This window comes from Aplidium turbinatum, chromosome 12 (genome assembly GCF_918807975.1).
Source record: "Aplidium turbinatum chromosome 12, kaAplTurb1.1, whole genome shotgun sequence".
Classification (NCBI taxonomy): domain Eukaryota; kingdom Metazoa; phylum Chordata; class Ascidiacea; order Aplousobranchia; family Polyclinidae; genus Aplidium; species Aplidium turbinatum.
In genome coordinates, this window is record NC_137483.1 from 9,153,237 (window position 1) to 9,175,652 (window position 22,416).

A 22,416-nucleotide genomic window follows, 5' to 3' on the forward strand; every position below is an offset into this window, starting at 1 on the left:
TATGGGAATTAATGGAAGAAGCTAAAAAATGTGAAAGTATTTAGTTTTCAACAGGTTTAATCTGTGGTAAATGAGTGCGCCACTGGTCCTCAAAGTGTTAACGTGTGATGGCTGAAGTGAAAAAAAAAGATTTTATACGGAAAACGGACTTTATTTGCATACTCAGCGACTCAAATTTACTATAAAAACAATCGTTTTCTTCGTGCACCAGAAAGTTGGTTTCAAATCGATGACTTGTGTTATTTAAACGTTGACTGATATGAAACTGTTTACTACACGCAAGACATCAAAGACTGTCGATTGTAAAGCACGCAACTTTAACTCTAAGGCAGATTTCTTCACCCTAACCAGGCTGAACAACTATACTGCGTGCCAGTTAAACCGAGGCTGTGGTGCGGAGTGTGGTCAAATTAAAACCACCCGAAATGCGATCCCATGTTCCGTGGTATTTCAACGCTCGACTTGAGACACGTCGACATCGCTTGAACTTCCAAGCATAGCTAAAAACATGTAGCGCTCACCAACCAGCAAATCGGTCCAGTTTTGCATTAATTCAACCCCTGAAGACGCTAAAACAATGAAAAATAGAATAATTTGGTGGCTAGTGTACATTTTCTGCGGTTTGTGGATAAACAAACGTCTAAACAAGGAAGAACTTTGTACTAAGCTATCGCCAAAATTACGAACGCATATACAGCACCTCTTGGTAAAAAGCATCGATGTCATCACCATGGATTGCTCGAATGAGATACGGAAATAATAAGCCAGCTGCATTCCAGCATTCCCAACCAAGATTACCTGAAAACGGAGAAATTAATAAAAATTATGCAAGGAATGTTGTCACTGCAAAATGACTGCTCAATGCCAATTGGGGCAAATTATTTTCAGCCGATTCTATTTGAATAAGAACCTTTTCACTATCTCACCAAAACTGGAAGAAGCTGTTAAGGTTTTCAGTAGAGTAGCAACTAGATTTTTCTTTAACTTATAAAATGTGTTTCGCTAAGATATGTACAGCAAAAAAACGACGTGAACCATATACACTTTTAAAAACTCACTCAGTAATTCAGTAGGCTCGAACGAGTAACACTTACTGTTGTGAAAAAGCAACGTGCATTGAGCGTGAAGTTTGCGAATGATATTTATGTGATTTGATTCACATGACTTTATTCCATTCGTGAATCGCGGATTCATGTGATCATGATGCGTTTGCTTCTGCATGAGTGCGGTCGCGCATTTCAGATCATCACATATTTCATGTATCAATCTGTCTTGTGCTTCAGTGGCATTGGATGGCGACATTGCTAGTTCCTCGTGATGGCTTTGCAAAGCATTGGCAACGAATTGGAAAGCTAGAAGAGAGAGATGGAGTTTATGTTTCATTCTTGAAACAACTTATCTTTTTACAAAATTGATGGAACCCTTTCTCGAATTACATCAAATCCAACCTGACACTCTAAAAATAAAACTCATAAGGATGAAAGGGAAAGTATATCGGAGCTGTGTGCGGCCTGCAATGCTATATGGTAGCGAGACATGGATATTGAGAGAGAGTGAACTGGCAATCCTGAGAAGAACGGAAAGGTCAATGGTGAGAGCAATGTGTGGGGTGAAAACGAGAAGGGAAAAAAGGACTGAAGAATTGTTGGATATGCTAGAGATGAGAGAGAGACCATAGACCAACTGGCAAGGGCAAATGGAGTAAGATGGTATGGACATGTGATAAGGAGGGAGGAAGGAAGTTTTCTTAGAAAGGCACTAGATCTAAAGGTGGATGGGAAGAGGAAACGCGGTCGTCCAAGAAGAACGTGGAAACAACAAGTGAAGGATGAAGTTAAAAAAGTCGGACTGAAGGAGGAAGATGCAAGGGACAGGGTGAAATGGAGAAAAGGGATTAAAACAATTGCTGCGCGGAAACAATCGGCCACCCCCACTAGTGGGGAACAACCGACGATGGATTATGATGATGATAACAAAATACGTTTTTTGTTTTTTTTTGGGGGGGAGACGACGTTATCCTATACTTACAGTATTTGGGTAAAAAAAAAATGCAGAGTTGAAAAAATTATGTCTTGGGTCACCTTGTATTTTTCAGTACCACCATGGGTATTGACCTTACCTTTCGTTGGTATTTTCGATGTGATATCTCCATTAAACGTTTGTGAAATGTGTTCCAAGGTTTGAATAACATGATGGACAGGCAGTTCGAAGTCAGGCATTCCATCCAATGCAGATGTGAGACAATTGATGACGCACTGAACCACGGTGCTCCTGTCCAACGAAGCACTCAGAAGAAGACTGAAAAAATACAACAATCTTACAAAAACAATCATCAAGATAGGCTAAAAGTTTGATTCGTATGGAGAGTCATAGGCGCCGACTTTTCAAAAAACCTTGGGGGGCGAGAAAGATAATGACGTCATAACCATAACGCTATTTTACTCAATTAAAATAGTCTTTGATAAAGCTTAGTGTCTTGTTTATATTAACACCTAGGTCACAAACCGAATTTATTACAACCGCTGCTTGAAAGGATTAGTTTTACGCATGCAGTAGGCTACGCCTAGTCGAAAAATTTTGATATTGTTAGCTCATAATTGGAACAGTTGGAAAACAAGCCGATTCATTTCCTTTTCGTGCGAGTGAATAACAATGATCAAGACAGCGAAGTGATCAAAATAAAACGCAAAAAATCATGATTTCAAGCAGAGTGAAAACCCGCTGTCAGTTTCGTTTCGCTCGTTTTACGATCAGGTGTGACAATAATTGATGCAGCTGAAAAACTGACAGCGATTTCAGCCAAGTTGCCGGTTTGGAAACGCAGATTGGAAGCAGGGAATTACGCTAACCACGGCGCTAACTTTCCAATGTTGGAAGATCTTATCTTGATGGATGAAACTCGGAAAATGTACTCTTTTGATCTCTATGAGAGAAAAATTTTGCGCACACTTGAAACCCTGCAAATTTCATTTCAACGTTATTTTAATTTAGAACACCTGCCGAACGAAGTTGAAACATGGATTCGAAATCCTTTTCTTTTTGACTTGAACAACATTAGTGACGACGATCTCAGTAAATATGACCTAATTGATTTGAGATCAAAAGAGTTATTACGCATTGAATTTCATTTTTAAAATTGTGGAAGAATTTTGGTGCTCACAACTGCAAACCTACCCATTCTTGGCAAAGCAAGCGATTATTGTTTTGTTACCATTCATAACCACTTAACCTCTGCGAGGCAGGATTCTCAGCTCTTGTTGCAATAAAAACAACATCGAAATTGCCTGGACAGTGGACGTTGAAGATGACATGCGCGTTGCATTGTCAAAAACTTAACCGCAGTTCAGTCGTTTAGTTCAGGAAAGGCAACAACAACTATCTCATTAAATTTGCTTACGGTACGCTAAAAAAGTTTCGGCATGGCACTTTGGGTCACCTTAATATTCAAATACTGCTGACATTTCTTGAACAATCCATTCATTTTCTTATTTGAACAACTGTTTAACCTGATATTTGCCGCAGGTGTCATAGCGGCAATGCAATATAACACCGTACAGTAGTTGAGTAGCATAATTATTACCATAGTCAATAGTATGTTAATTGAGTTTCAGGCAAAATTTAGGTAGGGGTCCGCAGAATTAATAATTTGTCTAAAGGGGTCGGTGACAACAAAAAGGTTGGGAACCACTACTTTAGAGGAATTTTTTCCAATCCAATGACAAATGTTAATCGATTATATTCAAAGCCTGCTGTAAATACAAACGCTGTGATTGTGATTGCTAAAATTCTCTCTTCACCAGTATTTGTCATTCGAGTTCTGTTCTACAGAAAGAAGCGTACATACCTTGCGAGCTTTCTTTTACAAGGGTGCTTTGTAGAGCAGTGAAAATAAAATTGACAAATGGCCTCGATGAGATCAGACTGCTTCGTGGAACTTTCCAAAGTGTACAATTTCTTGCTGACCTAAACATACATTGAGTTAACAGCGAGGAGCCAAATGCATATTGCATAGTTAGACATTTTCTCACCAACCCTTCTAGCAAACTTAAGAAAAACGAAAGACCATCTCTCTGCTATCCAACCTTGAAAACAGTAAACTCACAATTTTTATGACGTTAATTACTTGTCCAACGTTTTCATGTGATGTACTGCTGAGCAATTGAAGTTGTTGGAATATTTCGACATGATGAGAAGTATCGCATTGATCAAGGAGTCTGTCTGTAAAGCAAATATGTTTAACCTATAATATATATAAGTTTTCATATAAAAGAATACCTTGCTGTTTTCGAAGATATCTACAATACAAGCTTGACTACAAAAATAAAGGAAAAAAAGTTGACATTGCACCAAAGAGATTTTTAGAAGAGTTGGATTGTGAGATCAATAAAAACAAGCACGTTGAGCACAAAAGCACAAGCCCAGAACTGCAAGAGCTCTCAACATTACAGCCTGAAAAAAGTAGCAGATTGCTAAACAAACTAACAGGCAGGGCAACAGAAGAAAGTCTAGTTTCATAAATATATGTACAGTAGTATCTACCTATATGAGTATGACTTTTGTAACTATGTACAATATTTTATAAACTATATATGTACTTATATGACTTTTGAAAATGAAGCAGTTACTGGAAACATCCAGCTAATCAAACTTGAGGCCATCCAACAAGAGTTTAGTAAGGATTTAGATTTAAGATACCGGTAATCACAATTTCTTAAAATTAACTTACCTAAAGCTGATGTCAGCTTTTCTATTGAAGAAGGTGACAAGCATTGGCTTGAAGCATTTTTTATTGAATTTCTCATTCTGCAGTAAGCACCTATTAATTGACTTTTGCTTGTTTAACAGAAAACACAGAACCCTTAAAAACCAAAAAAATACTTTACAACATGTGTGAAACACCAAACAAAAACAATACGATGCAGTCAAAAACTTTCAGCATAAAAGAAGTCACTTGCTTATCATATGCTGTTCACAACAAAGTATGTATTGATTTTCTGTCATTGACAAACAGCTATGAACATACAGAAACAAAGAAAGAACTTCAGTGACATTTGTCTCAAACATGAGATTAGACTAATAATGTCTTTCTTGATGAGGTCATTCAGAACGGAATGGCCCATTTGGCGAGTTCCATATTCGGCAACATCCTTTTTCGGCGAGTTCCCTATTTGGCGATATTTTGAAATTCCAACGACGCCTTCTGTAAATCCAACGACGTCTTCTGTTTATGTAGAAAATCTTGTATTTTATTCCACAATATTGTTTCTTTTGCATTCCAACAAAGAAAAATAAATTAAAATGAAATTTAGCGAAAAATGTTTGAACTAATTAAAATGTTTGCCAATTAGCCTAACAGTTCATATTTACATTGATTCAATGTCTGAACATTGAATAATTTATTCAATCGTTGAATTTACAGAAGGTGTCGTTGGATTTTCAAAAAATAGCCGAATCGGAAATTCGCCGAAAAAGGCTGTCGCCGAATAGGGAAATTTGCCGAATAGTAGCAGACCCTAAATTCAGAAGTACATGCACCAGGCTAACCACATTGACATCATCTAAAATATACAATTAAGCACATAAAACACTTGCTTGTGAATTAAAAAGCAAAACATCTTTGCCAGTGCTGCTGCATTGTTTATTGGTATGGTGTAAATTTCCCCGCCTTCTATTTGAATAGCCTAAGTACTAGTAGTTTATAATGTTTCTGGAAACTTTTCTCTAAAACGAGGATAAAAAAAACAATGCAAGAAACAACTAGCTACCGGTACAACTTCCCATGGCTATCGTCAATTAAGTATGCATATACTGTACACTGTATACAGCCACACACTAAATGTTTTATAGAGATAGTTCAACAACCAACGATGTATAATCAAACATGTCGGAATACAACATTACTGGTGATATATTCACAATATATAAGCCGACTTGCTAATAGTGAAATTTTAGAACGCTTTTACAACATTTTCACACAATTAACAAAGCTGTAGCAACAATATCATTATTTGAAGAAACTGCAATTCAGAATTGACACAAATTGTAGTTATGGTGCATTTTTTCTATTAGGTTGTGTAGATATAAAGCAAAAACTATCTTTTTATATCTCAGTTCAATAGCCATGAAATGAAATGACCAACTGCAAAAACATCATTTTTGAAATTAACAACAATGCAACAATTGAACAAAAATCCACATCATGTTCTTTTATGGCTGTAATCTGAACAAGAATGAACAAATAACACTTCTTTTTATGATGAATGGCAACCTCATAATCAAATAAAAACTAATTTATCAGCATGCATTATATATAAAACGTTTTTTTTTTCTTGCTTATAACAGTAAATTTGTCTAATCGCTTCAGTTTATATGCTGATAAATCCCTTTAGTACCTCATCAAGCTCTTCTATGTGAAAAATGTTATATGGCATGTAAAGAAGCATCAGGTGTCTCTTGGCTTGCGTTTTCAGCTGAAACGAATCCCAAGTCAACACTAATGTCAGTGGGAGAGCGAGGTCCGAGTAAAGATGGGCTAGTTGCACTCACATACACTGGTGCATTATCAAACATCGATTGAACATTGATAGGAATAAGAAGTAAAGGGTTTACATCAGTCGAAATAGCATTTGAATTTAATGTTGGTTGAGATAGGGAACTTTGACTGGGGTGTCCATGCAGGCATGGGTCGTTTTTCTTGAGACCTGACATAGTTTGACTTTCTCCTTCATCAGTCTCCTCCAGTCGACAAAAAGTATAGTCATCAATTGATTTCTCAAGCTCAAAATTACTTAAAAAACTCCTGCGAACATCTTTTATCGATCTGAACTGGCTGTTTCCATTATTCGACATTCTAAGAAATTGTGTACTTTGCATTCCATGTGGGAATGCGTTATGCTTAAACTTGTTTTTCTCTGCCATCAACATTGTTACCACTGACTCTAAATGTAAAACATAATTCTTAGCTCTGCTCAAAAGCATTGTTCTGTTAGTTTTAATCCCAGAAAAGGCATCCTGCAATATATCTGGACGTGATTGACCTGGTGTTCGCAACTTGGTAATGTCTTCCTCAGGTAAAACTCCATGTAAGTTTTTAAAACAAGCTGCCAAGTTATGTCTGCAACAAAGTTTTATCATTGAGTTTATCTGCATTCTGGAAATGAGGAATGAATTGAACCTATACTATTACAAAAAATGTTACGCTAATGAGAGGTGCAAAGTGTTTAAACATTTGTCAATAATGCAACCAGCAATTGCAGTGTTAAACAATAGGCAGTGGCTATTTAACCGGCGCCGGTCTTTGAATTTGAAACACTATTTGACCGGTCATGACGTCACCAATAGGGGTTGTGACAAATTTGTGGCAGTGGGACCTGCCACCAGTTTGTGTGGCACCTGCCACCAGTTTGCGTGGCACCTGCCACAAGTTTGCGCGGCACCTGCCACAAGTTTGCGTGGCACCTGCCACCAATTTGTCACAACCTCGACTCGACGTCACTATATAGCCACTTCTTTCTTTTTCTCTTTCTTTTTAAGTCACTTCGGGTCAAAATTTAGTTAAAAATTAAAAAAAAAACGCTTCCGCATAGTATCGAACTCATTCCCTCTGGAACACCAGCCGGAGACATATCCTAAGCGCCACCGAATCAGTTGAACATAATTGTCAAATTTAGAACTTATATAGGCACTCTTCTTGTCTTTTGCTTTGAAAGAGAAAAAGAAAGAAGTGCCCTATATAGTGACGTCATGACTGGTCAAATAGTGTTTCAGATTCAAAGACCGGCGCCGGTTAAATAGCCACTGCCTAAACAATAACATTCCACATAAATAAATAAAAATAAGCTATTCTGAGATGCAGGATGATAGTGATAGTATATATACATTCTTTATTTTCTAAGAAAACATATTTTTTTCCATTTTGAGATAAGATAAATATGATAGAGTGGTACGGTAGTTCATAGGTCTATTATGCAAAGTGGGAGTCAAGAAAAGAGCTACCGGTATGTCACATTTGTTGCAATATGACGCAAACAAAAACAGTTCACATTGACTCAAACAACACAGGCTCAAGAAAGTCAGATAGAAAAAGCTGGAGCCAGCACAAAATTCTAAAAGCTCATTAAGTCACCTTCTTCCAGATTTATGTTATTAGGTACGGTACCGTAATTAATTGAAGTAATCAAAAGTACATGTAATGCCAGCAATTAGGCATGGTACAAATCAAGATCTGCAATAAAGTTAACAAAACATATAAAAACATATCGTAATGTGAGAACTGAGAAACTTATAACATGACTAGTTCTTGAGCAAAAATCGAAGCTTTATATTTGCTTAAAAAATATTAAATAGCAGGTAGGATACCGTAAACAATGTCATATAAAAAAATGTCAAGCAATAAAAGCATCGCAATTCTGGTATGTCATTTTTGCATTATTGTGATAAATAGCCTACTGTACATTTACTAAACCTGTGCTTTGCTTGTGATGCTCTTCGCTTTTGTATTCGAGCCTCTGGTCCAGATTGCAATGGTTTAAACGTTGCTTTTTCCTTTACCAGCTTTAACTTTGCCATCTTAATTTTTAAAACACTAAGGTATCCTAATTTAGGTGAACAGTTCTAAGTCTTCAATAAAATTGAAAGCGAACTGTTTTAGGACCACCTGTACCAGTACTGTTTATGTGATTTGTTTCTACTGGTTCAAATGCAAATTTATCAGACACAATAGTTAACAGCTTACTATGGTACCATATACTTCAAACACACAAGTAAGTGAAAACAACACTTGCTAACTGATTTGTAAACTGCAGTGCATAGTAGCCTATGCCAGGGTAGTTTTGGTATCAGACCTTAGAAACACTAACATAACATTGATGTGCAACAAACTACAAAGTACCTACTGACATATTTAGCTGCTGCCTGCTATACATTGCTGTATCTCAATGTCCGATAAATAAACAAACCTGAAACCTGCCTGAAACTCACGAAGAACAAGCATTGAACCTGCCGATGGCTGGATTGCACCAATATCATAAATCAATAATTCATACCTATCATTCAGGGATGCCAGCGACAAATTTCCAATAAACTTAGATTTTATGCTAAAAAAAACCCAGATGAGGCGAAAAAAACCCAGGTCCAGAAAATATGTAGTAAAGCGGTAAAAAAAAACCTGCGTGTGCTTTCAGCACCATTTTAAATCATTACACAGAAGCCTCAGAAAGCTACAAATAGTAACACGTATATATAATTAGGCTATACAATATACATGCTTATGTTGGTTTGGGTGTTTATTATATATGTAATATAACTATATACAAAAACAAGAGGTGGTAGGCCTAGATGGGCTCACAGCAAAGATTTTGGTTCAAAATTACGTTTATGGTAAAGCGTTTAGCTAGCAAGGTTGGGTCTGCTACTATTCGGTGAGTCCGATTCGGTGAGTTTCTAACCTCCAACCCTAACCCTAACCTTAAAACGGCAATGATAATTAGGCTACGGTACCCAATAATTTAAAAAAAAAAATTGAAAAAATCAGGAAATAGGGATCGGACTCACCGAAACGGGCCATTCCGAGCAAGGTTCAGTGTGTGTTTAACCAAAATTTCTAAAACTGACTAGATGTATGAGTGTATAGGCTAGCCATTAAGGTTAGTTTTGACTTTTGAACTAAACTTTTGGCTGTGTGAGTTGTAGACTGCGGCTGAGGAGAATCATCATGCCTGCTTAGTGCTTACAGTTTGGTGTACAACTACGATAACTTGGTTCTTAGCAATAAACCCTGCTTAGCCTTTTTAATTTGAACATAATGTTGAAAAGAATAACTCAAATTCACAATAAATAAATGTTTAGTGACACAAATAGTTGTACTACTCCAATTTTTAGTCATCCACATTTTCATAAAGTTGGATCATTTCTTCAGCATCCTGTACCTCACTGACTGCAGTAGCTGATGCAAAAAACATTACCGGTACCTTATCATTTTTGTGTTGCAGTGTGGACCATTTATCGAAGATCCCAGTGCCTTAATACCGCGCAAGCTCTGTACAAAGTTAAAAACCAAAAAAACCTAGATTTACCTAAATTTGAAATAAAAAAACTTAAAACCCAGATGTGGTCAAAAAAACCCAGATCTAGGTGGAAAAACCAAGCTCTGGCATCCTTGCTATCATTTGCATGTGTTTTTAAGTTTTGAATTGCCACACCGGTGTTGCCCTATGACAATGCGAAAATATAATTTTAAATGAAATTAAATCTTGGTTTGTTTTGAAGTCAGCACTTCACTAACCGCTACGCCACTCCTTGAGTCCTTGCCCAATGCGATTGTAGCCTTTTATGAGTTAAGTGAGACTTCCTGTGACGGCACTCAGTATCGAATCCTGGCCGGTGGTGAGAGGCCCCACTCTAGGGATATCTAAAGAAGGGGATACAAATGCTTTTAATACGTCTGACAGTAGAAGGGCTTCTGTTTATCGTAAATAATCTCTGTTTAACGTAAAATGACAATTGGCACCGATAGTAATTTAATAAATCTTGTTATGATAACCGGCATTGCGCTATTAGCATCAGGCCTGGATACTCACTGCATGCTCATGGTTACTTGTTAATTTAACTACTCGTATAGGCTACTTGCTTTACAACTAGCCTACTGCAAAGGCTTTGTTGAGAAAAACAGCTTACTGGTAACTTTTCGACTGTCTTTTCAAACAAGTATTCTTTTAATATGCTCGGTGTAACATTTACTAACTGTCTTCTGTAACTGACTGTACCAGCTGCACTCAGGGGCGGATCCAGGTATTCACGTTAGGGGGGGGGGGCGATGTCATTGACTTTCAGGCAAGTGATCAGCCAGGCACAAATAACGACGGGGGTCTCCCCTAGAAAATTTAGATCGAGTTTGATGCGTTGAGAGCATTTCGAACACAAATAATGAGAAATTGACATTCTATAACTTAAAAAACCTTCAACAATGCTGTTGTTTAACAAAGGGAGGGATAAAGAGCTGATATGCCCTTGCCATGTGAACTTGAAGCCTGAGCAACCTAGCCGCATTTATAGTTGAGACTGAAGGTTTCACTCTTGATTGTTTCACGGCAATTTCAAAATTGACCTCGGAAAGATAATAACAGGTAATTTTGTCTTCCCAATATTGATGCAAACATTGAGGTTATAGACTTACTGTATAACGTCGAGGTTTTATTCCTCTGACAAGTTTTGAATTGTTACAAAGAGCAATGAGGAAAGGTTATGCATACATTCAACATAATGAGCAACAAAAGTGGGAGCCAGGTCAAAACACTGGGTTATGCTCCACCCCCCGTAAAATCGCCACTATAGGCTAAGTATAGATTGTAAATTTTTATTTTGGACGAGCGAAACACTACAATTTGTGCAATAGAATGGCAGTTAAACATAGTTAAATGACGACCAAAAGATATAGTCCTCCTTAATTCGTGTCATGCACTGTCGCTGCACCAGACAAAAAAAGAAACTAACAATAACAGAAACAACTATTTCTGTGGACTTCACAAATAAAACGAAAATAAAAAGCTACTTTGCCGGTACGGGTAATACTAACAGGTGTCGTACTGTACCGACTGCTGTCTTATATTCGTCACCAGCCATTATTCTGCAGTGCAGTCCAACGCACTCATAATTCAATTGTTTAGCCCTTTTAAGTTTCAATTATTATTTAATTAGCTTTGCGCCTTGCAACCCGCGGATGAATATTGTTTCGCATATAAATTAAGAGACTAGGTATGAATCTTTCTTTTTCGATCAACACGTTTCTTATGGCAAGACGTGACGCTTTCTGAATTCGCTCTGATCGCTGCTGCAACAACTGACGCAATACAAGATGATTTCTCAAGTCTAGTGTTGCTTTCAAGTCAATCCAACCAGCAACGTCTACCCCTCAACCCAGAAGCCTTACTTCAAACTCAGCAGCCTTCCATATCAAACTCAGAAGCGTTACAGTACCTTTGACTACAACACTAAGTTAAGTTTACGGTTTCTACTGTTGGCAAATCGATTTATCACGGAGTCTGTGTCAATTAAAATGTCCCGATGCTGGTATCGTAAAGCCAATCCATTCAGTCTTTCCTCGCCGATGCTGTTCCTCAGCCAGGTTTTCAACGACCGAAGAGATGAAAAGCTTCTTTCGGCTGATGCTACGCTGACTGGCAAGGTTGATAGTATTTTTAGAAGAGAGTCTACGATTGTGTAGGCCTACACATTTTCATCACACGGTTGTAAAGCTTCTTCGGTAAGACTGCAGTAGTCGTCATCGATAAGACTGTAGCAGTCGCCGGAACAGTTTTATTTTCCCACTTCTCCTTCCATAGTTGGATCTCTGAACCTAGAGCAGATTCCACACTATATACATGACGTAACAAGCCGTTGTAGGCATTGCAAATGACTTTTGTCAATGCTATCGGGTCGGTACTTGAGCAATTTCGTAGTAGCAATGATGTTAGGTGTCAAGATGCTAAAGTCTCATTGAAAAAAATTGAGCTTTGCTGTTTCTAGATGCAATTTCAAGGTAGAATTTCAATGGTTTTAGTTCCACGTCTGACCGTCAAAGTTGCCAATAACCTGCTCTGTCCAACCAACTTATCTAGGCTAAGGGATTTATCGCTATGTTCTACAGTGCCGGCAAAAAGTTTAGAAACTTTTTAAATTTTAGTAATTTCGTTCGGTAATTAGACTCTGCGACGAAATAATAGCCTTATAGGCCTACTATGTTATTGTTATAGCCTGGCCTAACCTAATCTTTGAACATGGCGAAAGACTTATTCAGCATTGCTTTCGATATGTTGTTTTCCAAATCGTATACATATAAATGAAGAATAAACCTACTTTCTTGGGTTTTAGGGGGGGCGATCGCCCCCCTCTGGATCCGCCCCTGGCTGCACTACCAAACTTTTCGCAATTTTGAAAAGAACCGCATATTTCACGCGCTACAAACTACCGTCCTTGTAGTGTCATAAAGAATAAGGCAATCGCTGTGAGCCTTCGCATCCCCGTCTTTAGACATCTCTGTGCCACTCCTTGCCCAATGCGATTGTAGCCTTTTATGAGTTAAAGTTAGACTTCCTTTGACAGCACTCAGTATCGAATCCGGGCCGGTGGTGTGAGATGCCACTCCAATAACAGCTACACCACTCATTTCCCAATGCGATTGTAGCCTTTTATGAGTTAAGTTAGACTTCTTGTGACAGCACTCAGTATCAAACCCGGGCCGGTGGAGTGAGGTGCCACTCCACTAACCACTACGCCACTCCTTACCCAATGTGATTGTAGCCTTTTATGAGTTAAGTGAGACTTCCTGTGACAGCACCGTTTGAGGTGCCACTCCACTAACCGCTACGCCACTCCTTGCCCAATGCGATTGTAGTAGGCCCGTAGTCAGCCGGGAACCAGGGGGGCATCGCCCCCCTGAAAAAAAATTCGCCCCCCCTGGCAAAATCCCAACATTTTCGAGCAACAGCTACAATTATAATGATTATTATAAATTATAATGATTAGCAGATATTGCTACATTTGGATCTAGCACTGCCGTTTGTGAGTGTGGATTCTCAGTGTTAACAAGGGTTGACGCTCCCACTAGACGAAGCATGTTACAACCAAGACAGGCAAAATTGGTGCTTACGCCTTTGAACATTCTGTATCAAAATCTATCGGTTTTGGGGGTTACAACGCCCCTTTTGGCACGCGTGTGACGTCACGATATTGAAAATGATGCTTTCAGTCTCTATGTCTGTAAAACAAAGTTTGCCTAATTTTAAACGAAACTGCACTAAAAAAGCGAGTTTTGCCAATACCAAATATTCAAATATCTCAGCCAAAAATTAGCAACAAGAAAACACAGAGACTTGGCTTTATTAGGCTACCGAAAAATGCCCAAGAAAACATGATCTTATCCTTTTGCTATGCCACCTGACAGCACCATTTTACAGTAATATTCATACCCAAATTTTTGTTGAAAATGCTCTCAGAATGCACCAAATTCAAAGTAATTTTTCAAAATTTTCTGGGAGAGGCACCCCAGACCCCCAGAGCCTCACTCCACTAACCACTACGCTACTGCACTTCCAATGCGATTGTAGCCTTTTATGAGTTAGGTTAGACTTCCTGTGAGCACCAAGTATCGAACCCGGGCCGGTGGATTGAGGTGCCGCTGGGTGTTGACGTCGGGCTTCGCTCGCTGGCCGTCAACCCCCCTCCCCCTTTCAAAATTCCTGGCTACGCTATTGAGCTCACGGGTGTATAGGCGGAATGCAATCATATATATCAAAATCCTCGGCACTAGCTTCTTCGAGCCAGTTAAAGTTTTTGCTCGTAACAAGTACCACTATTTATACAACAAGTCAACAATGGCTGTGTTATGTTGGTCATTGTAATATGGTTGCCGTGATTTAACTAGCAGATAAATTAAGAGACCAGTGTTGGCCTTAACACTAATCTGTTATATTGCAATTTTTGTGGATACGGGTATTTAAGAGGTTAAAATGCCAAAATAATTTACATTTTTTCGGCACCCCTAAAAAAAGTTGGCTCCCTCTTGCTCTGGCTACGGCCCTGGATTGTAGCCTTTTATGAGTTGTTAAACTTCCTGTGACAGAACCCAGTATCGAACCCGGGCTGGTGGAGTGAGGCTCCACTCCACTAACCACTACGCTACTGCACTTCCAATCCGATTGTAGCCTTTTATGAGTTAAGTTAGACTTCCTGTGAGCACCAAGTATTGAACCCGGGCCGGTGGATTTAGGTGCCACTCCACTAACCGCTACGCCACTCCTTGCCCAATGCGATTGTAGCCTTTTATGAGTTAAGTTAGACTTCCTGTGACAGCACTCAGTATCGAACCCGGGCCGGTTGTTTGAGGTGTGAGGTGCCACTCCACTAACCACTACGTTATTCCATGTCCAATGCGATTGTAGCTTTTTATGAGTTAAGTTAGACTTCTTGTGACAGCACTCAGCATCGAACCCGGGCCGGTGGAGTGAGACTCCATTCCACTAACCACTACGCCACTCCTTACTCAATGCGATTGTAGCCTTTTATGAGTTAAGTTAGACTTCCTGTGACAGCACTCAGTATCGAACCCGGGCCGGAGGTGTGAGGTGCCACTCCACTAACCGCTACGTTACTCCATGTCCAATGCGATTGTAGCTTTTTATGAGTTGAGTTAGACTTCCTGTGAGCACCAAGTATCCAACCCGTGAGGTGCCACTCCACTAACCGCTACGCCACTCCATGTCCAATGCGATCATAGCCTTTTATGAGTTAAGTTAGACTTCCTGTGACAGCACCAAGTATCGAACCCGGACCGGTGGAGTGAGGCTCCATTCCACTAACTAACCGCTACGCCACTCCATGCCCAATGCGATTGTAGCTTTTTATGAGTTAAGTTAGACTTCCTGTGACAGCACCAAGTATCGAACCCGGGCCGGTGGAGTGAGGCTCCATTCCACTTACCGCTACGCCTCTTCTTGCCCAATACGATTATAGCCTTTTCTGATTTGAGACTCCCTGTGACAGGACTCAGTATCGAACTCGGACCGGTGGTGTGAGGTGCCACTCCACCAACCGCTACGCCACACCATGTCACGGCCGACCAACATAGCAATTGTCCATCAACTTTTTTTCAAGCCTATGGGCCTAGATACCAATTAGTAAATTTTTTTATGTTTGCTCGAATTTTCAATTATTTCTCAAGTTTTCGCGACCGTTCCAAAATCCTTGCGCTATGTAGCCTAGACTATATTGTTTTTTTGCTTTCATGGTCGAAAAAAAAGTCATGATGATGAATGACTGCAGTGGGTGGTAAGCTGAGGACACACAAGCGAGAAGACGGATGTCACCGTGCAAACATTAAATAGAAAAGATTTTTGACCTGAGTTTGATCTAGCGTCAAGTTCGCGATAAAGCATTTTAAGGAGTTTTTAGATTTCAAGTTTGCAGATTGCATTACAATTTTTATGATGGTAAAAAATAATTTGTATTGTAACTTTTCAGAAAAGAACGATTGACACATTTCGCGTTTAGATTTTGGAACTAAAATTGTTTTACTGTTAACATTGGTTGCAAAATATGAAATTGTAGTTTCAAACCATATAGCCTATCGAGGGTTTATAAAGAAAATTTCAACAATAAATGGGTATAGTTTCCCAAAAGGTTTAATACCTTCCTGTTGAGTAGTGATGTATCCAGAAAGAAAATTTTAGGGGGCAAAAGCAACTGTTTGGGGGAAATTATTTTAATGTTTGGAATAAGCAGTTTTTTTAAATATAACTACAGAATGCAGCCAAACATTTATAAAACGTCATAAAACATGCAAATACAATGTCATAAAAACGTTGCAATAATATCAAAAACATATTTTTTGGGAGGCAAGATGCAATTTAGGGGAGAAAGCGATTGCCTCCCAAAGCCCCCGTGGCTACGTCCGTCTCTGCTGTTGGGATGTTGCATTGCTGTCTATTTAAAACCTTTAATGTTTCACATGCAATTGAGGTGAAGTAACTCGAATGTTTTCGAAATAAACATTGCACATAAGCTGTTTGAAAGATTTACTCCTTCAGTTCCGTCATTTCGTATCTCTCGTCAATGGTCATTCTTTCCATGGAAGTGCTGCTGAATGGCCTCATTTGAGGATGCCACCCTTGATCAACGTTCAGTGACTGAGACCGTCTGATGACCCATGATGGTTGAGGCGACGATTTATTTTTGTTCATTTGCTTGACTCTTCCATTTGGAACACTCATAGTTCTTTTGATAGGAGTAGACGCCACAGACTCGTTTTCCTCACGGTCTGTGTAAATTGTTTTTGATTCTCTTATTTCCGGCAGTTTATTGATTCTGGGTTTCTTGCGTTCCGTCTCATGCTTGGTCGGTTTACTTCGTCGTGACTGAAGAACACGTTTTGTCCCACGACGAAAAGGTGGAGATCCATTGTATATTACAATAAACGGAAACACTGTTCCTAGTACAAAAAGGGCAAAAAATGCTATTCCAAGACTCGATGCCGTGTAAGAAGACAAAAAGCTTTCTTCGTTTATGGTGCGGTTAAAGTCAGAATACGTCATGAAACCATCACGAAAAATACTGTTAGTTCCAGAAAATACATCAAAAGCTAATAAAGCGCATAAAGGCAACAGGAACAAAGCAGTGGTAGCGCAATATATTAAGGTTGTCTTTGTCTCTGACGTTTCTCCAAAGTAAGCTCTTGCACTATCAATAGATACAGATGCAGCTGGCTGGGCAAGATCTGGCACTTGAACAGTCGATATGGTGGACATTCGGTTTATTCCAATAGACGGATATTGGATCCACTCTGGGGGTGGGGGCATCTCGTTTTCTACAGTTTGTTCTGTGATGTCATCGTTTTCTATTTGTATACAGTCTGTAGTTATTTCATGCAAGCCTGTGTGTTGACAATTCGTCGCAATTTGGCGAGTGTGTTCTAGCTTATGGGAATATTCTGCATCAACAGGTTTTCTTCTTTTGGCTGGCGTGCCATTCCTACTAATATGTTCGACAGCCTTTTGATTGGATGCTCCTACTTGTTGCTTTCCAAACTCACTGCGAAAGCAAGCTTCATCATAGCTTTCCAAACCTTCAGCTTTAGCTCGAACCCTTAAAAGGTAACAAAGTGTAATAGCCAAGAACATGACCAGCAAGACGAATGGAATATAAAGGCAAGCTATGTAGAGGATTGTCATTCCAAGCATTGTGTTTATAGGGATGTTGACAAATCCACCAATGTTTGAACTGAATGTGATTGTTTCAACACGAAAATCTTCTCCAAATAAAAGAAGACGAACTTTACCATATAGCACACTGACCACTCCAAATCCAATGCTAATCATCCAGGTCATGCACACGTATACGAACGCTACTGATTTACGATGAGACCTGCAGTGTCCAGGAGCATCACTGTAGGACGAGCGTCGTCTCTTGTTTGTTGGAGATGGCATACCAGTAGGTTTCCGTTTTCTCTCCAGATACTCTTTCGGATTTAAGCCAAAAATAGTTATCCATCTCTCAATGACTGCCCCCAACATGGAGTAAATGGTAGAAGAAAGGACGATATGGAAAAAGGCGCATGCAACGTTCTTATATTGAGTCAATCTCTCTGCGTTTCCCGATGAAAAGGTAATGGAAGAGAAGAGTAGCTCATAACCACTAATTCCAATGAAGGGGAGCAGGAGCCCGCACGTTATGAGTCCAGACAGCGATATGGAAGCTTTAAACACACTGCCGACCTGCAAAAAATAAAAAAATTGAATTGATTTTGTCTTCGACATGGAAAGACCTTGCTATCATTCTGCGCTAATAGCCAAAAGCATTCAACAAATTATAAATTATTTTTAATCCATTGAAGATAAATGACTCTTTCTGTGATCCATTTTCAACTTTGTCTAATGCAATCTACGAAAGGAAAACCAACAATCCATTTATTTTTAGTCCACGTTTTCACCAATTGAGCAATCCAGCAGTTGCCCATGGAATATTAAATCTACCCGTGGGCTACCCATGTTTATACGTTTTACATTACAAGTTTATGTAGATAACCGACCCGACTAACTGAATTTCGGAAATGTTTTTTATTTTGTTCATTTCTTTTTTTAAATCAAAACGTCAAGCAGTAGTAATCGTAATTTGGAAACCCATTTGTAACATTAAATTCTTTAACCGGAAATATTAATTGTGTTTTTATATTTTGTCTGTGGCATTCATTCCTGTTTGTACCACATTATACTGTTTACGATGATAAGGAAAAGCTTGTGTTTGTCTTGTGACGCGAATATCAAAAAGTTACATATAAATAGAATAGATTTTAAAACTTCTTGCCTATTTATACATTTTGCTGTACATGAAATCTTCACAGGAAAATGATGACGTATGATAATCATTAATTATTTAGCTTTTTGTCCCTACATCAACACGTTATGACAAAGTTAGTCAAAAGGTTGATTGGGTGGTGAAAGCGCTCAATTGATGATCGAATGGACTTTAGTTCGATACCCATCATAGGCAGTTGCCTGAGACTCTTTTTCATTTTGCTCACCATATCCAAATCCTAAACCACTAAGCATAAGCTTGGGTAAAAAACCAAAAATAAAGTTAATAGAAACCTCCACTGCTTTAGCCTCACAAGGCAGAGATAAGAAAGCCAGGGATGACGTCAGATTTTGCATATTTTTAAAATGCGAATTAATGTTTTGCCTTAAAAGAATATTTTTTTGCGATTTGTCTCAGTGTTTCATGTCATGCGTGCAGTGTTGACGAAAATAAATTGCTTTGCTACTTTATTAATTGTTACTAATTTTGTATATTTGACTCAGACACATTCTGATAATTCGTAGAGCCAGTTGAGCAATGAAGTATACAAATTGATTGAATTTTTCATTTTAAACAGCAAACTGACAAGGTTATATTGAAAATAGCAAAAATGTAGTTTCCTCATCAGTTCGCAGTTTCAAGTCATCAAGTAGCTGATGGTCGAAAAAAGAAATACGATGACTGCAACCCACGCTGCAACTGAAAAATTAGCAAAAGAACTGAAGAAAATAGATAGTTTTATTTATTTTCGTACTGTTTGTTGTCGCAATGGGGCAAAATAAAACATAATCGTTATTGAATTCTACAGTATATCGCTTTGCATGTTCAGTCTGTTTATGGCAAAAGATATGTTCTCACACGGTTTTCACCAGCCACTCCAAATACTGTAGAATAGCACCGCTATTGCACCAGCCCAAAACGTTATTTATGAGGCGGTAGACCATGTTTCTTATACTTTTTATACTTAAAAACTTTTTTGGAATCAATTATTTCTTGTAGTTCAAATACACTTTTGCGAGTGTGTGGAACGCGTGGAATCCTGTTTTTACTCGAAAATTTAAAATGACCTAGAAACGTACGAAGCCAAAATATGCCGTAAACAAAAACAAAAAAAATTACCACAAGCGTATCTTTCATCTTGGCATATTGCTTCCTGGCCACTTCCTCATCTTTATTTTCAGGAGGACGAGGTTTGGCAGCAAATGATGCGATGAGGAGCATAATGTTGAAGATGAGGCTGAGCAGTAAAAGCACGGCTCCCACCACAGCTATGACAATTGTAGAAACTTGGCATTCGCTCGGGAGAATGGTCCACGCCAGAGCGAAGTCAGCAAAAACATCTTCTTTGACAAGCTGGGGAGTCCCCAATCCCGATCCATCATTTTCGTAAATTAATCTGGAATTATTCTTCATGGTGAATTCCGAACAGAATGGAATGCGATAGGGTGCAACGTTCAAATCCATGTTTTAAAAGCAGTCAACTTGGTTGTTAAATATTTAAGTCAGTGTTGCTTAAAACAAATTCAGAAAAGATTAAGGATAGGCCTACTTTGATTAGTGTTGTACCATGCTGTACCGCATTTGCAAAATTAATTGCTAAAATGAAATAACAATGTGCTAGTGCAATTGAAATGTGGGTGTCAAATGACGTAGTTAACCTTTAAATACCTTCCTGTCATCATCGTTCTTGGCATAAAACTCGTGTCATTGGTATATGAGCCGCTAGTGTATCTCCAAGACCAAATAACTTGCCTTGAAAGTCCGTAGGCGTTATGCTAAAGACACAGCATAGCCTACCTACTACTTGACCTATGCTTGCACTTGCAAGCTGTGTTGCTCAACAAGCAGCAACTTTTCACTTCAAAAGTTAGTTTTCTAAATACACAAATTTACCAGACAACTGTTGAAGTAAGTGATGAAACTGCAAACAAATCTCCATTTTACTTACACGAGCAAATAAAAAAAATTCAAAAGAAGCACGCTAAATTTTAAAAGTAAGTTATTTCAAATCAATCTATTTTGCAGTACAGCAATGAAAATTCTTTCTTTCCCTGCCCAAAAATTGCTTAGAATAAACAACAATTTGTCTTGTGATTATTTTTGGAAAGTTTTGCATTATATTTTGTTACTGAAACTCTGCAGCTTACTAAATGCTGGAGCGAGCAATTAAAACATGAAAACGGATACTAAATCAGACCTGCCCACGGTAGGCTACCCATTTACCTGTTCTGCCTTGTACAGTATAATTACAAAAAAATCATAGAAAATTGGCTATTTCTACTGTGATAACAAAAAAGTGTTTGTTTTTTTACGTAGCTGCTTCTTAGTATTTTTGGCGTCATTTTGCATCCTACAGTTGTTAAATTTAAACTAGCTTGCTGAGTCAATGATAACTGGTGTTGTTGAGTCTGAGTAGAAAAAACAATCATTCTAATGAAATCGATTTAGCTAATTTCAAAACGACAACATGTTTATCAAAATAAGCCGACAGAACAAGTAATTTGTCAAAAAGTTTGTGAAACAAAGTATTTAATTTGATCAAAAATTATGCTTCTTGCGAACGCAGCTGCTAGACAAAGCATTAAACAACCATTTCTCAAAATACAGTAGTAGCCTACTACTATTTTGCATTTATCAAAATTATTTTGCATTCTCAAAAGTCAAAATATCCAACAAAAAACTCAAAGTTCCTGAATTGAAATTCGCGTCATTGACATATGAGCTGTTTGTGCTGTTAAAAATATGAGCTGTGTTGACATATGAGCTGTTAATATTAGATCCATTCATGCACGTCTTAAACCATTAAGGTTTTGCCACCTTTTCCTTTTGTTAGTTTTGTTACTGTATTTCTTTTTCACAATATCATTTCTTTTGCATTCTGACAAAGAAAAATAATTGAATTGAATTGAATTGTGTATGGCCAATAAAACCAAATTTACCGATTTGCAATGCCAGTAGGCTATACACAGTACAACAGACTTGCTCCTGGAGGAGGATGATGAGGGCTTGATGCTTGGTGGCCAGGTGCTCGATGATGCTGAGCTTGCTGGCCGTGATGCCCTCTGTGTTTAGCTGCAGTACGGTGGGTCGTTGGTACTTTTCGATAGTGCGAGCACTGCCGTGCCCTGAAAAGGACATTTCCTACCCACCCTGCACTGAACAGGCTCGTTAGCTCTTGTTGTGTGGTACCACAGACCAGACAGCAGACCATGTCGTCCATGACTGCCCAATCCATCAACCACCACATGGAACGCTTGGACTGAAGGCCCTGGATGACGAGACTGTCGAGTGGCTGATGACCTCATGCCCAAACATATAGTCCGGAAGAAAGCTCATACGACGAAGAACAGACTTGCAGGGGCGCCGGAAGCGGGGGGGCAGGCCCTCAATTTTTCTGCAGATGGAGGGGCAGGGGGGGCAATGGTGCCCTTTTAAAGTCATGTAAGCTACTGCACATTTTGCAATATAACAATTTCTGCTATTCGCTTTTAGCCTAATTATAATTTTTCATTTTTGCTTCAAAATAATATTTACGGCACAAAATTTTTCCACACAGTACAGGCCGTAAAACTC

General features: G+C 38.7%; 3 protein-coding genes across 3 annotated transcripts in view; all 3 read right to left on the minus strand.

The window, feature by feature from the left end:
• The window catches only part of LOC145780563 (tRNA (32-2'-O)-methyltransferase regulator THADA-like), a 31,051-nt gene extending 26,192 nt beyond the window's left edge, over positions 1-4,859 (minus strand). The window contains exons 1-6 of the mRNA XM_082592189.1: positions 4,727-4,859; positions 4,103-4,218; positions 3,845-3,963; positions 2,120-2,298; positions 1,161-1,352; positions 701-798 (exon numbers count right to left, since the gene is read on the minus strand). Coding sequence (XP_082448315.1) covers positions 701-798; positions 1,161-1,352; positions 2,120-2,298; positions 3,845-3,963; positions 4,103-4,218; positions 4,727-4,802 — 780 coding nt within the window. The 5' untranslated portion in view covers positions 4,803-4,859. The remainder of the gene's footprint in view (positions 1-700; positions 799-1,160; positions 1,353-2,119; positions 2,299-3,844; positions 3,964-4,102; positions 4,219-4,726) is intronic.
• Positions 4,859-8,612, minus strand: LOC145781086 (uncharacterized). Its single transcript, XM_082592835.1, has 2 exons — positions 8,465-8,612; positions 4,859-7,114 (listed from the first exon to the last, which is right to left on the minus strand). Exons 1-2 carry the CDS (start codon positions 8,566-8,568, stop codon positions 6,421-6,423), a joined length of 798 nt encoding a protein of 265 aa, XP_082448961.1. The 5' UTR covers positions 8,569-8,612; the 3' UTR covers positions 4,859-6,420.
• Positions 8,613-16,165: 7,553 nt separating this feature from the next.
• LOC145780564 (uncharacterized) lies at positions 16,166-20,307 on the minus strand. Its single transcript, XM_082592190.1, has 2 exons — positions 19,963-20,307; positions 16,166-18,263 (listed from the first exon to the last, which is right to left on the minus strand). The coding sequence occupies exons 1-2, from the start codon at positions 20,305-20,307 to the stop codon at positions 16,569-16,571; spliced, it is 2,040 nt and encodes a 679-aa protein (XP_082448316.1). The 3' UTR covers positions 16,166-16,568.
• Between the last annotated feature and the right edge of the window lie 2,109 nt (positions 20,308-22,416).

Excerpts from the sequence above, each read along its gene's own strand:
- LOC145781086 (XM_082592835.1), bottom strand. The coding sequence starts at position 8,568 with ATGGCAAAGTTAAAGCTGGTAAAGGAAAAAGCAACGTTTAAACCATTG. Across the intron at positions 7,115-8,464 it reads GCATCACAAGCAAAGCACAG|ACATAACTTGGCAGCTTGTT; the intron begins GTTTAGTAAATG and ends ACTTTGTTGCAG.
- LOC145780564 (XM_082592190.1), bottom strand. The coding sequence starts at position 20,307 with ATGGATTTGAACGTTGCACCCTATCGCATTCCATTCTGTTCGGAATTC. Across the intron at positions 18,264-19,962 it reads AGATGAAAGATACGCTTGTG|GTCGGCAGTGTGTTTAAAGC; the intron begins GTAATTTTTTTT and ends TATTTTTTGCAG.